The sequence below is a fragment of the Astyanax mexicanus genome, chromosome 11 (genome assembly GCF_023375975.1).
Source record: "Astyanax mexicanus isolate ESR-SI-001 chromosome 11, AstMex3_surface, whole genome shotgun sequence".
Taxonomy (NCBI): Eukaryota; Metazoa; Chordata; class Actinopteri; order Characiformes; family Acestrorhamphidae; genus Astyanax; species Astyanax mexicanus.
The window spans coordinates 25,540,764-25,556,365 of record NC_064418.1 but is presented as its reverse complement, the minus strand read 5'-3'; the positions used below and the strand labels follow the sequence as shown (position 1 = coordinate 25,556,365).

General features: G+C 45.6%; 1 protein-coding gene across 1 annotated transcript; it reads left to right on the top strand.

Moving 5' to 3' along the window:
• Nucleotides 1-1,127: 1,127 nt before the first annotated feature.
• On the top strand, nt 1,128-14,791 carry LOC125805064 (uncharacterized). The gene is made up of 2 exons (XM_049485406.1): nt 1,128-2,542; nt 12,767-14,791. The coding sequence occupies exon 2, from the start codon at nt 12,771-12,773 to the stop codon at nt 14,553-14,555; it is 1,785 nt and encodes a 594-aa protein (XP_049341363.1). The 5' UTR covers nt 1,128-2,542; nt 12,767-12,770; the 3' UTR covers nt 14,556-14,791.
• Nucleotides 14,792-15,602: the final 811 nt, after the last annotated feature.

Genomic DNA, 15,602 nt, shown 5'->3' with positions numbered 1-15,602 from the left:
AGTCCAGGACTAGCCCTAATCACTGTCTGTGAAAAGAGACCCATGTGTTTAACTTCAGTTCTGTATGGTGACTCTTGTATAGTTATCTGTATATGTTTGGTGGTTTTATTTGTTTTGTTTGTATGTCTACCAGAAAATTTCAGTCAGTATGCAACAGTTTGATAGGAAACAATAGGTAAAAGTTCTTGATTTTAAGTAATAGTATTTGATGTAGGCCCCTTCATCAGCCCTGGTCTTGTAGCATCTGGAGCCTCACAGATCCTGCCATACGTGAAAGGCAGCCCTGCCGGCACTTAACAGTATTAGACGTTATTCAGATGTAAAATGTTTGTCATCTAATGTCATGACCAACATTTACTTGAAACTAACGCCTGTTGACATTGGTGGCAGGCTGGGAGAGGTAGAGTTTAATCCCTGTTAAACTGGGCCAGACCGAACTGATAGCGTTGGGAAGGATGAAGGGAAAAGGCAAAGCATTCAGCATCTGAAAACAGCAATTCCAGTATGATAGAGAAATTAGATGGATAAGAGATGAACCTGTAGCAGATAGCCTGATGTCTCATTGTGAAATCACACTCTTAGATCCACTTAAGAAATTCCACTGGAGAGCAGAGGGGGATTCTCCCCAACCTTGAATGATAACACTTTAACGACTTTTACGACCATTTGCTGGAAACATCTGTCTCGCTAAAAGCATCTGAACAAAAGACCCATAAACTTTGGGGATTAACATGTCACCTGCTGATCCGCTATCTTCGGAGCACACCTCTTAAACAGTCACATCTAATTTACACACTCACGCACACAGTTTGACCCTTTAACTGGTCAAGGACCCGTGGGCCATTTAACAAGACAATACTGCCACCCGCAGGAGAAGAAAGGAACTTTTCTTGGAGCACGAGGCTATGATCGAAAAATTACATATGTATATGCTTTTACAATAACTTAAATAACTGTTGGTTAATTCTAATATTGTGAGAAGCAGGGTATCAAGCAATGTGATGAAACACTTTCTAATCAAGAGAACAATTTTGAGGTTTACCTTCATTTTCTTCTACAGGTTCCAGGCTGAAGAATTATGTCTTGTTTGTCATTGGTTGAACTATTGCAACTAGTCAGCATAGTTTTAACTTTTGTGTTGGTTATATAGATACATTTTCCGGTTTAGTAAAGAGCAAAGCATAAAAGTATAAAGGTATAGTGAATTTCCGATTTAAAGGGTTCTGAAATGATGTTAACCAGAGCAATAGGACCTGCATTCCTTAGTGGGGGAGAGGTGTGAATTACGACGGCCACAGATTTACATCTTTGAATACACAGGCGAGTCTGCCATTTCAAAAGGGAAATTTAAGGCTGAAAAATGTTAAAACATTAAAAACAAAATGTGTTCTTAAGACGTGAATGAACATTAACTACAAAAAGAACACGGAGGGCAACAAACTAGCAGTCTGGTTAAAATAATTACTTAAAAGCTATCAGGGCATGTTTCCACAATACTTTAATCAGGTTAATAACTAGATCTTGAATTAATGAGTTTGGAGTTCATAACGAGTTTCTTTCTTTCCTTTCTAAGAGTCCGGTGCGTGTGAGTTAGTGTATTCCCTGGTCATGTGTTATATTTCTTTCCATTCTTACACCTCAAAATCAACTATGATTATCTAATTGTCTGGTTAGGATTTCAGTTCTGAGATGTTTATTCATATCACTAAAATGCTATGCAACAGTGGGTGAATGTGGGGAAATTGTGGGTTTTCTATGTCAAAGTACATTTTAATAAGCAATGGTTTAATTTGATCATTTAAGAATGTTAAGGTTTAAGTTAATAAAGAAAAAAAGGGGGAAGTCATCTAGGCAAGACTCCACCTACCTGGAAGATGATTGGGTTTTTAGAAATTATACTTGCAGTTAGGAAACCTATCACAAGTTAGGGCCAATACGTCACGAAGGGAACGTGTTTTCCAATAAAGGGGGATGTTAGTTCATTCGGTTGGGAGTTCGTGGTTCGCAGTTCGGAGTTCGTGCGCTTTTTAGGTTTAGTTAAGTTCAATTTTTTTTCTTAGAAGTAATTTTAACTTAGAGTTTTAGTTAGAATTTTGTACTCTCTCTTTTGTTTTACTTTCTCCTAGATTCAGCTTAGTGATTCTTAAGTTTTTGAGTCATAGATCTTAGCTTGAGCTGCGCTTGCAGCGCATCCGCGCTGACCAACACAAGTCCAGCGATTATCAACAGAATTAGAGAATTAGGTGCTTCCAGCTATTGAACCACCTTAGCGCTACGGAGCTGCCTATAGTTCACCGCTCATCTTTAGCGTTATACATCGCTCGCCGTACCAGACCCAGACGCGAAGAGAATCCTGAATCAACCAGTTGCCCGGAGCGAGGCTCCCGCTTGCCGTTGGAACCGAAGCCCTGCTTGCACCGTGAAGTCCACCTGAAGAACCCGCTTCGGCCACTTGGATCGAGCTACCCTTCCTGGCGGTCGACACCAACGGTTCCCTTCGCGGCAGAGACGACACCGGTTGCCCGAGGCCGGTCAACGCAAAGTGAGGCGCTGGTTAAATCTCTAATTCTCTGGTGGCGTTCTGTTGGTCTGGTTAGGTTGAGTCTTGCTAAGTCCTCAGTTATAGTCATTCCCGGTTGAGATGGTGGTGATCCCTGTCAGTTCCATAGTTCTAATGTAATCTAGTTAACTCAATTAGCTTGGATTTAGAGCGTTTTTGCTTCTTTAGTAGTTAGTTCGTTTATAGCAGTATATAATCACATATAATCTTGTTTAATCTCCTAATATTCTTATAGTGGGTTTAGTTAGTCATATTTAGGTTTATCTCCTAGTGGGTTATCATAATTACTTCCCCTTTGGTATATTAAGCTGGGTATTGATTTGTTTATTTTTATCTACTTATACATTTCGGTTGTTTGGGTTATTCATATATGCGATGAGAAGGTTTGGTTGTAAGACTGTTATCATCAGCGTGCTTGAATTTCACTCTCAAATTGTTGTTTGAATTATGCCCCTTATCTAATTCTGCATATATCCATGTATTACTTTTATTCTAAATAAACATTACTTGTTTTAGCCAATTCTTGACTTAAGTGTGTTCCTCCCGTGGTTCAAAGACTTTCTGAAACCGACAAGAACTCACCCTGAGGTTAAATATAAATTTTGTAGCTAGCCGCTACTGGCGCCCTATTAACCTTTAATATTAATATTAAAATTAATATTGATATCAGGTAAATAGTTCGGTATCCATTGTAACCACTACATATTTGGCGCGGCCGACGCGGGGCCAACGTCACATCTCTGATCTACGGGAGAAAGCACGGAGTTAAGAAACGTATTGGTGTGTTGTGTTTATTAAATATCTACCTTACGCTCCGCGTTAGTAAAACGCCAGCGGGCTGGCGAAAGCTAACCGGGTCACTCCTCTGTCTGTGTGCGCGCACATCTATATACATCTATATATATATCCAACTCCTTTGTGTGTATGTGTTTTAAAGAGCATTGGTAATCACTTGTGAAACGCCTCATATTACTCGCCAAAGAGCTGATCAGTGTGAGCGCGTGTGTGTATTGTAGACGCCGCTGTGCGTCTGCTTTCATTATCACTGTTATTGGTGCTTTACATTTACCCGGGGTATCTAAACAGGCTCAGCCGACAACTATTATCACGTGAATTATATCAGCGCTATTTGTAAAGGCCTCAGCGAGGTTGCTGTAGCTGCGGATTTCCAGTGCAGTAAACCCGCTTCCCAGTTTAAACGGCCCGTGTGCGCGGATTTCCGCACCCCGGTCGTACTGGGACCCTCTCGTGTGCCCCGCGGCTTTGCAAACCGCGGCGTAACGCTATCCTTTTAGGTGGTAGAGAGGTTTACAGTCGCGAAAACGCGACGGGCGAGGATCACGCCCTCAGCGGAAGCCCCGCTTGACTCAGACTGTGTGAAGTAAATTCCTGCGTGCTGTGCTCCTCTCTGTGTCTCTGTGTTAAGGTCAGCAAGACCGTTGTGTTCCCCACAAAGCTTGAAAGCAACTGAGCTCTCAGGAGCTGAGGTTTGTCCTCCCACTCAAGGGGGCGGGACTCAGTTGTGTCACCGGTAGGCGGAGCCTTCCCCACCAGTGGCCTCTAGTCGCCATCTCGTGGTCAACTGTATCAGTTACATCTTGCCTCAAGGCTGTCTTACCTTTTCGTGCCTCTAGGGGTAAAGCTATATCTACACTGCCCTCTTCTGGTCGTTTGGGTGAATACTCAGGTTAAAGGGGGTTGCAGTTCATTTATACGCTATTTTGGGAAATTCTTGTAGTAAACTGTGTTTACGTGTGGTTGGTGTTGGCTTCATATGAGTTTTGACATACCTTAATCGAGATATCCTCTTCCCCTGCTTTCTTTGCTTGGTTACTGTTATATTTTAAATGTTGTATCATCCTAGTTATTATTAATACTAGTAAGTGCCATTTCCATTCTTAATTACTAGTAAGTATATATTCAAAATAGAATTCACTTCAAATAGATACATTTAGATAACTCAATTGTAATAATTCACTATTTTGTTCTATGTAGCCATCCTACTTCAAACATAGTGTCAACTCTCAAAGCTAACTTGCTTGTCAGCTGTTCTACTCACATTGCTTACATTAAATATATTCATTTGAGCTAACCATAATATCCAGTATTTTTAAACATTCAAGTTATAATCATTGGTTGCTATAAATACCTGTTATTTAGGTAATCCATAGTAGCCATTCATTATTTTGTTTTGTCAAACATATTATCCACTTCTTCTTGTTATTCTAAATACAGGCATATAATCCTTATCCTATTTAGTCATATAAAAAAAAAAAAATTTAAATAAAAAAAAAAAAAAAAAAAAAAAAAAAAATCTGCTCGCTAATACTGAAGGTAGCTTAGACTCTGTCTGAGTCACTTTGTTGAATCTAAATAAATCAAAGCCTTATAGACATACATACATCCGCTCTATGCTGGTTTTTGACAGGATTTGACTGTGGTGTTTGGTGACAGCAGTGCTATCTTTAATTCATCCACAGTCATTCAAACCTTGTCAGTTACCACCTAGTTAATAAATTAATTAATTACTAATAGGTATTTGACAATTTTTATGCAAAACTATTAAAACTTATACCTATCCAAGGTCACCCAAATAAAATTAAAATAATAATTATCCATTGAAAAAAAAAAAAAAAAAAAACTTACACTTTTGGCTTATTAGATTCACTAGGGACTACGCATCAAAAGTTTGTTACCTTAGCATCAATCCCTCCAATCTCAGCAGCAGTGCTAAGTCACCCATCCGGGACTGGCTTCCAATACAGCTCGCATCGCTTGACCCTCGTCAAGTCAAAATGAGTTCTCCAAGAGAGGCAGGGTCCCCGCTCCTCAGCGAGGCTGAGTCGGTGGACCAAGTAGAAGCCACTCTTCTTGATTTAGTAAGCTGCCGCATTCCAGACTATGCTGAAGGCGTGCAACAGGCAGATGATGCCCACCTTCAGAGTTTGATGACTAGCTGTGTGGACGACCACCTAACTAAATCCCTTAAAATAAAAGAACAAATAGACACCGTATACAAAATGTCCCTCATACTCTGGAGACAACTCCAACTCTCACAAGAGAGAGAGCAACATGCTACTAACCACTGTACAGCTCTCCAGCAAACTAACCAAAAACTCAGGGACGAATTGGCGCAATGGCATAATACTGGTTCAGAGATACAATCCCAACAAGAAGCCCTTGAACATAAAGTAAAGTCACTGCAGGAAGAAGCCGAAACAGCCACAAAACTTGCCATCCAGTCACGAGGTAAGCTGGAGGAAGCCCAGGAGCAGCAGACCGAACTCGAGGCTGAACTAACACAGGCTATGAGTGCTTTAAGATTAGCTCGTATAGAAAAAAGGGATGCAGAAACGCAGTTGGCAGAGTTCAAATTAGAACGGGATGAGACATATTCCCGGGGGCCAAAGGTAAGCCCAACAAAGGGTAGACCAGCGACCCCACATCTCTTTAAGACGGAGGTACATACTCCTACGCCCGTAACTTCCATGGGTTACCAGGGAGGAGCTGAAGCTCCTCGATCACCCATCAGAGTCAAACCGGAACCGGCTGGCCCCAAAAAGGTGAACCGGACCCTGTTTGGCTGGGACGAATCTGAACGCACCCAACGACCCCAAACAAATGCAGATATGGCCAGGCCCATAACGCCCTCAGATAGAGATTTGGATAAAGTTGCCCGCAATATCAGCCGGTTTGAACCTAAGCCTGGCTGTCCTAATGATATCCACCTTTATCTAAATGACATTGATTACTATCTACGGCGCTTCCCTCTGGCCACCATAGACGACAGAATCTATCTCATTAAAATAACATCCAACCGCGACGTTAGCAGTTTCATTGAACGCCAACCACCACACGTAAGGGGGAACTATAGGGCTCTCTGCCAAGCATTGGTGGCAGAATTCTCTAGCTTCTCAACCCAGTTAGGCCTCTCTGCTGCATTCGCGGTGAGGCAGAACAGGCAGGAGGGTCCCGAACAGTACTACTATCGCCTCAGGCGCGCTTACTTTGGCTTCAAGAATGAACCAGAGATGGAGGAGGACGAAAATTTCAAGGTCCTGTTTGTCCAGAACCTCCATCCTTCAACCAGCCACCATTTAGGTGTCTCGGCTTGTCCCCGCACCCTGACTAGTCGGCAGCTAAGAGATCTAGCTCTTAGAGGCTTTGCAAAAGTTCAGCAAAGTTTGGGTAAAAAAACCGACTCCGAGGTCCTTGCAGTAGCCAGTAACCCTTGTATGGAACTAGAGGGGAAGCACAGCTTCCAGGGAACAGATAAGACTCACGGGTCCAGACCCTATAGACAAGAACCAGCCCAAAGTCAGCAGGTCGATCCACAGCGACGCCGCTCACCTACTTATAAGGTGAATCGCGGCCAGGGCAGACCCCATCGAGGTCGAGCCTCCCACCATCAACGTGGTGGCAGGCCACACCATCATGGGAATAACAGGCACTCTGGACCAAACCAGACTGCAAAAAGCCCTAAATCATCACTTGACAAAACCCTTAACGGCCTGGAGGCAGGGGATCTTGAGTTAATCCTACAATGGGTTAACCAAATGCGCAAGGAGAAAAGGGGTAACCTCAACCAAGGGCGCAACATCCAGGAGCAGTCGAGCACTGCTCCCCATGAAAAAGACCCCAAACGAGCTACTTGGGAGCATGCCCAAGACACTGCACCTAGTGCAGTCCTAGTTGTGGAACTAGACACTGACCACTCTCTCAAGGAAGAAGACCCATTTCTAATTCGGGGGGAGCTTCCTTTCCGACAGTTCTTGGGCCATCTGAGCGAAAGGGGGGTGGCCAGAAAATTCTATCTTGCTACTACTTTGGAGGATGAATTTGTGCAAGATGCTCTTCTTGACACGGCATCAGACATCACACTGATGTCCATGTCCCTTTTTAACCGAGTGCGGGCATCCGCTCGGCGACGGAACAGGGAGATACAGCTGAGTAACTGTTCTCTCAATATCCAGCCCTACTCACACACGGGCATCACCATACATTCGATGGCCCTAATTCAACTTACGATTGGGCCCGTGACTGTTGTTCATCCAATTCATGTGTCTCCCTTGGAGTCCATCCCATTCCTCGCAGGAAAAGATCTTCTTAATCGGTTCGAGCCCCTTATCGACTTTCAAGGTCTTAAGATCTGGGCGCAGGTTCGGCAACCCCTTCCTGTTCTTCCCTCTCGTGAGGAGGAGATCCAGTGCTACCGTCTTTGTGGACAGTTCCAACCATGCAAGGGACTGATCGACCCCGTGGTTCCTATGGAGATTGAGGAAGAGCCTACAGCCGCCGTTTCACAGTTTACAAATCCTTCTTGGCCTCCAAGCTCAGTCTTGGAACAACGTGACACCTTCTTGTGTACCATGGTCCCATCTGAAAATCCTGGGGAATATTGTCCCAGAGTGGAGAAGGGGGTCACATTGGACGACTTCCAGGTGGATGACGTGGTCATCGCCCTGTGGTCGGACAAATCCGCAGTCAGCCAAGACTTAGTAAACTCATTATCGGCAACCCATGCTAGCTTTCATTTCATTCAATCCCAGGGAGCTTTTCCGCTTGGGCCCGTTCCTCAACCCACCTTGCTGGCAGTCGGCACTTGTTCTTTGACCGTCCGGTGGAACAAGAAAGAGTTCACCCAGCTTTTTCTTGTGGTCCCAGACTTACCTCATTCCATCTATGTGGGCGGTGACATGTTGGTCAGGTTGGATGTTCAGGTAGACACCATCAATAACATCCTTTGGTCCCTCACAGACACTCAGGCAGATGGCTCTTACCCTGAACCAGAGTATCTGCACTCGGGTCAGACCATACCTGAAGTTTGTCAGGTGGCAAACAACCAAGCCATCACCCTACCGGCAAATACCAAAAATATCGGCCTCTACCTGACCATCCTACCTGGACAACAACTATGTCACCCCCATGCACTGTTCCAACCCTCACATCGATTCTTTGATCTTGGTCTGACCGTGGAAGCCACACCTCTTGTGGAGTTACGTGCTAGGTCAGTGTACTTGTTCGTTCAAAATTGTACAACTCAGGACATAGTGATTCCCCAACTCACAGAACTGGGTTGGCTGGTTAGCACCAAATTTCATGACTTTGAACTGCGGCTTCCAGTCATCGGTCCGATTCCTCAGCAGCTGCTCCCAAAGCAAGAGTCCAAGACATTATACACCCGACCGTCTGGGGCAATTGCTATTTTTCCTGTCTTGGAGACCAATGAAGATGCGTTGTACCGCATTGATCTGACCCACAGGGACCAGATGGTCTTGGATACAGTCACTGTCCTTAGTCTCGATTCTGTCCCATCACCTGACACTAACACAGTCCTGGTGAAGCAGAAGGAGGAGGCCGACAGTTTTCCTTCAACTCAAACAGAGTTTGAGAAGCAACTACAGCAAATGCTGTTAGATGCGGATGCCTTGCAATCAGACGAAGAGCGTGTAAAGCTCAGAACAGTGCTGACTAAGTATCGTGCGTCTTTCTCTCAAGATTCTATGGATTGTGGATTGACCCACATCCATATGATTCGTATTCCGACGCATCCCGACGCTGCTCCTGCTTACGTTCGCCAATACAAGATTCCACTTGCATCATACGGGCCGGTGCAAGAGATCATAGATGATCTCTTAGACAAAGGAATAATCCGACCATGCAACAGCACCTACTCTGCGCCACTTTGGCCGGTGTTGAAGCCCAATGGCAAATGGCGTCTGACTATTGACTATCGCCGCCTAAATGACCAGGTCCCTCTTTCTAGATGGCCCATGACCCAATTGGAGCAAGAACTCCCTAGGGTCAGAGATGCCAAATATTTTTCAACCTTAGATGTGGCATCGGGGTTCTGGACCATTCCGGTCCATGTGGAAGACCAACACAAACTGGCATTCACATTCGCCGGCCGTCAATTTACATTCACCCGCTGCCCATTCGGATATTCCAATTCACCAGCTGAATTCAACATCTTTCTCAACAAAGCTTGTCCTGATGCAAGAGAACGAGGAACCTTGATTTATGTTGACGATGTTCTTATCCGGAACAACTCTCTCGATGCCCACTTGGAAGAGATTGATCATGTGCTAGATCAGCTCACAAAAGCAGGTGCGAAAATATCCCTAGCCAAATGTCAGCGGTGCAAAACTAAGGTCAACTATGTGGGCCTTTTGGTTGGTCCAGATGGTGTTCTCCCGCAACCATGTCGTGCCCAAGGCATCATGGATATCGCGGAACCAAAAACCATCCACGCCCTTCGCAGCTTCTTGGGGGTATGCAACTACTCCCGCCAGTTCATCGAAAACTTTGCGGAACTGGCCAAGCCACTGTACCAGCTGTTAAAGCAGGATGTACCTTTCATTTGGGGTGAGGCCCAGGCACAAGCCATGCAAACCCTTAAAGACAAACTGGCATCGGCACCCTGTTTAACCTATCCGGACCACAGCAGAGAATTCTACCTTCAAGTTGGGTTTTCAGAGCACTGTGTGAGTGCTGGTCTATACCAGGTACACGATCGAGACAAGAGAGTGGTGGCTTATGCAAGCAAAGCTTTGATGGCTCCGGAACTCAAATACTCTGACTGTGAGAAAGCACTTTTGGCCACGGTCTGGGCAGTGAAACACTTCTCCAACTACCTTGGGGGACAAAAGATCATTGTAGAAACGAACCACCAGCCAGTGGTCTTTCTCAACAGTCAGCGCATTCGAGAAGGTGTGGTCACCAACGCACGAGTCGCCTCCTGGTTAATGGCCCTACAAAGTTTTGAGGTTGAGGTGCGCTATGCGCAAAACTCGAGATTACCTCTAGGCACTGATCTGGCGGCATGTCAGCGGTGCGAAACTGACATACCGGCCACATCAGGGCCCATTCCCAATCTCGCCTCCCAAAAACCCACAAACCATCGTTACTTTGACCCCAAGGAGTGTGAAAACATTCCCACGGTCTACGTAGATGGATGCTCTTTCCGACATGACCAAGAAGGCCTCAAAGCTGGTGCAGGAATCGTCTGGCTTGATGACAATCCTTGCGAACCACAACAGTTCAAACTAGGATCACAAACTTCTCAGTATGCCGAAATCGCTGCCATACTCATCACAATCCAACTTGCTATCGACCAGGGGGTAAAAACCCTGGTAATCTGTACAGATTCCAACTACGCACGTCTAAGTTTCACATGTCACTTGCCAATCTGGAAAACCAAAGGTTTTCTCACATCTGGCAGGAAAGCAGTCAAACACACAGAGCTGTTCACAGCCGCGGACTACCTGGTAGTTCGGCATGACATGCTTGTCTACTGGAAAAAGGTGAGGGGACACTCACGTGTCCCAGGGACAGACAAGACATACAATGATCAAGCTGATTCACTGGCCAAAAGAGGTGCCTTGGAAGGAGTTTCATGGGTCTTTGACCCGTTGAAATACCCAACCCAACCCAACCCCACTGTTTTAGCCGTGACTAGAGCACAAGCTAAACAAACCTCAACAACAGAAATCCCACCCTGCGCTGCGGTCTCCATTGATCCAGAAATAACAGATGCTGATTTGATCACGCTACAAGACGCAGACCCCGACATCAAATCTATTAAGGCTTTCTTGCTTGATCCCACCAACAATCCCATAACCAGCCAAATGCTGGAGGCATCAATTCCGCTTAAACAACTCTTGGACAACCGCGCATTCTTGAAGGTGGTCAAGGGCTTGCTTGTTCATGTCACTGAGACCCACACTTCTCCTGCGTTCGTGGTGCCTCCGTGCCACAGGGGGGTAATGTTGGGGCACGCCCATGACTCTCCATCAGCAGGTCACAAAGGGATCAAGGAAACCTATAGGACACTCAAACAGGTGGCCTTTTGGCCACGAATGCGGGAGCATGTAGCTAGTTACATTAAAGGATGCTTGGTGTGCTGCCAGTTCCAGCCGGCGAATCCTCTGCACAGGGCTCCCTTACAGAGAAAGGGGTTAACCTTCCCGTGGTCGGATCTGCAAATGGATTGGGTGGGCCCGCTCACAAAGTCTGCTCGAGGGAACAAATATTTCCTCACAGTCACATGTGCATTCACCAAGTGGGTGGAGTGTCTTCCAGCCGCCAATGACACCGCTATAACCACAGCGTGTCTCCTGGTTAATCATATCTTCACCCGGTTTGGTCTTCCTTGTAGGGTTGACTCAGATCGAGGTACTCATTTCACGGCAGAAGTCATGCAACAAATGTGGCACGTCCTCGGTGTAAAAGCCAAGTTGCACGTGAGCTACCACCCCCAGTCCTCTGGTCAGGTCGAACGGGCTAACCGCACAGTGGTCAGCATCCTCAAGAAATTTGTGGCCACGCATCACCGCGACTGGGATGTGAAATTGCCATTGGTACTCATGGCCATTAGGGCAACTCCTCACGATTCCACCGGCGTCTCTCCATTCGAGGTGATGACAGGCAGACAGATGACACTTCCGCTACATCTGTTATATCAGCCAGGTGGAACAGATACCTCAGTTGCCTACACAACACAGCAGTACATAGACGATTTGCAGAAACACCTAAAATCCACTTTTGCTTTTGCCCAACAGCACATGGCACGAAGTGCCCAGGGTCGGAAGGCCTACTATGATCAGAAGGCGTCCTATGACGAGCTTCAGGTGGGAGATAAGGTGTGGTACTACATTTTCGCTCAACCTGTCGAGAAACCCCAATCGAATACGGGTAGGCTGGCTCGCAAACTCATGCCTCGCTGGACTGGACCCCACACAATCACGGACAAATTGTCCCCGGTGGTGTACCAGATCCAGATCAGCCAAGGTTCTAAGGAGCCAACCCGCAAGTGGGTACACCGCAACCAAATTAAGCCACACCAAAGCCCTATGGGACAAGTCGGGGCCGCCAATGCCTTGATTAGAGTCTAATCAGGTGGACAAAACCCCTGCTAGACCCCTAGGTGTTTAGCAACTCCTAGCTGTACAACTGGCAACTAAACTAATAACTTCATTTTTTAAATTTAGGAATACATTGATCTTTGATCCATATACAGTAGTCTGTTGTTTGCAATTTCAACCCAAGTACCATTACACATCGGCCGATCAAGCCAGCCAACAGAACCATCATTTTGTGCCTGGGAATAGGATATCACTGATTGTTAGCCACTTATCTGTTAGATTCTACTTCATTGGTGGTTCACACTAGTACACCCAGGTTAATCATGTACATTTGTCTCGTTAGGAAGATGAGGACTCTCCTGCTCCTGACGCTCGTGCTGGGGACGATCGTTGCGGCCCCTGATGTGATCTCCCCCGGACCTACCTCAGGAGTAGTTCTTAGGGATAATTCGGGACTACTAATCACAAACTGCCGGTTACATACCCAAAGGGTGTTTGTACGACTGAACCCGGAGGAAGTATGTAAAAAGAACTTCCCTGATTGGTCCCGCCAAGTGGGGTGGGCTGGGCATTGGTGGGTACGAGAGGCAGTAAGCCATGCCGAACGAGACACCACCCACATGCTACAACAGCTGCAAAAATTTGCGGTCACACAGTCTGAACTGAATGGGGCTCAAAAGAGATCCAAACGGTTTCTTGCAGGTTTATTAACTGCTGCCGCCGCTGTAGGCTCACTCCTTGGCGTCGGCACATCCGCTGTTAATGCCGTGGGCCTAGCCACGGTCCGCCGTAATGTAGGGGAACTACAGGCAGAACTACCACACATCAAGGACCAAATAGACACCCAACAGAGACAGCTACAGGCAATTGGACAAACTTTACAGGGTACCATTGTGGTCCTCAATACCCACACGGTAGCTTTAAACAAAACTCTGCAAACGATCACCTCCCTGACCCGGGCAATCCAGACAGATATGGCTCACATCCAAGTGATTAACATGCTTTTGAATGACATGCTACAGGAAGTGGGATCCTCAGTAGACAGTCTAGCTATGGGCAAGATACCAGCTTATCTGGTGCCTTTAACCCTGGTACAGGAAATCCTCAGTCGGGCTACCCGAGAGGAAGTTACTGATCTCCAAGCACATTTAGCCTATACACTCGGAAGTGCAGTACCTCTTTATGTCAATCCAGAAAATAGAGAAGTAGCTTTTCTGGTCAACTTACCTATAATAGCTGCGGAAAACATTTATCGCTTAAAAGAAGTGGTAAATGTTGGGTTTTGGCAAAAAGAAGCACACATCAAAATTCAGACTCCGACCTTGGTAGCTTACCAAGACATCAATCCTGGACTTTATCTGGCCCCAAATTTGCGCATGTGTACCCTGTCCAAGGATATACACTATCTCTGTCCCAGTAAACCGTTCACTCGAGAGGGTGCCGGCAATCTTTGTGGCCTTAAGCCCATGCTCACTAAGGACCAGTGTCCTGCCACTGTCACTCATAGGTACCAACAGGTCGAGACTCAGGTTGAAATCGTAGGGAGCCGGTGGTTGGTAAATACTGCGGCACGGGAAGCGGTGTTGTCCTATGACCAGCATGATATCGATGAACGTATTCCCCTTCCGGAACAAACATTTTGGGTAGACGTACCACCTGGGGCTACTCTGCATGTTGGGGAATGGTCCCTGTACCACTTAGTACCTGATCAATATGAGAGTGAAATTGAGGTGTCTGATTTCTTTACTACCCACTCCTTAGAACTCAGCCCTGACACCCTTGGTCGGATACAGTATGAGGGTCCCCAGTCTATCGATTTGACCCCCATCAATAATGTCTTAAAAGAGATCGAGTCGCGTCCCACATGGACAGTCCAACCTGTAAGATACTCCTGGTCATTGCCCGATACCTTGTTAGCTGTGCTGGTATGTCTGGGGTATGTAGCAACCTTTGGTATAACGTGTTTTTATCGTAGGAAGACCGTGAAGCTACAGAGACAAATGGATTCATGGTCGGGTAAGGTGGTTAGATTTGTGAGACGTAGAAGGGGGGGTCAAGAAGTGTCAGTGGAAACTCAGGAGGACGCAACTGATGAACCTATGCAGGTAGCTGCAGTAAGGGAAGTGGTTTAGCTCTGGTTTGGATAACGCTAATGCAGCCTGTTGTGTACTGACCAGCAAATGCCACCAGTAAGAGTTGAGATACCCAGTAACCTTTTTGTCCACAGCTATCTACGTCATCTCATCGACTGATAACCTGGATCTCTGCTGATTATCACCCGATGGGGGGGGATATGTAGCAGATAGCCTGATGTCTCATTGTGAAATCACACTCTTAGATCCACTTAAGAAATTCCACTGGAGAGCAGAGGGGGATTCTCCCCAACCTTGAATGATAACACTTTAACGACTTTTACGACCATTTGCTGGAAACATCTGTCTCGCTAAAAGCATCTGAACAAAAGACCCATAAACTTTGGGGATTAACATGTCACCTGCTGATCCGCTATCTTCGGAGCACACCTCTTAAACAGTCACATCTAATTTACACACTCACGCACACAGTTTGACCCTTTAACTGGTCAAGGACCCGTGGGCCATTTAACAAGACAATACTGCCACCCGCAGGAGAAGAAAGGAACTTTTCTTGGAGCACGAGGCTATGATCGAAAAATTACATATGTATATGCTTTTACAATAACTTAAATAACTGTTGGTTAATTCTAATATTGTGAGAAGCAGGGTATCAAGCAATGTGATGAAACACTTTCTAATCAAGAGAACAATTTTGAGGTTTACCTTCATTTTCTTCTACAGGTTCCAGGCTGAAGAATTATGTCTTGTTTGTCATTGGTTGAACTATTGCAACTAGTCAGCATAGTTTTAACTTTTGTGTTGGTTATATAGATACATTTTCCGGTTTAGTAAAGAGCAAAGCATAAAAGTATAAAGGTATAGTGAATTTCCGATTTAAAGGGTTCTGAAATGATGTTAACCAGAGCAATAGGACCTGCATTCCTTAGTGGGGGAGAGGTGTGAATTACGACGGCCACAGATTTACATCTTTGAATACACAGGCGAGTCTGCCATTTCAAAAGGGAAATTTAAGGCTGAAAAATGTTAAAACATTAAAAACAAAATGTGTTCTTAAGACGTGAATGAACATTAACTACAAAAAGA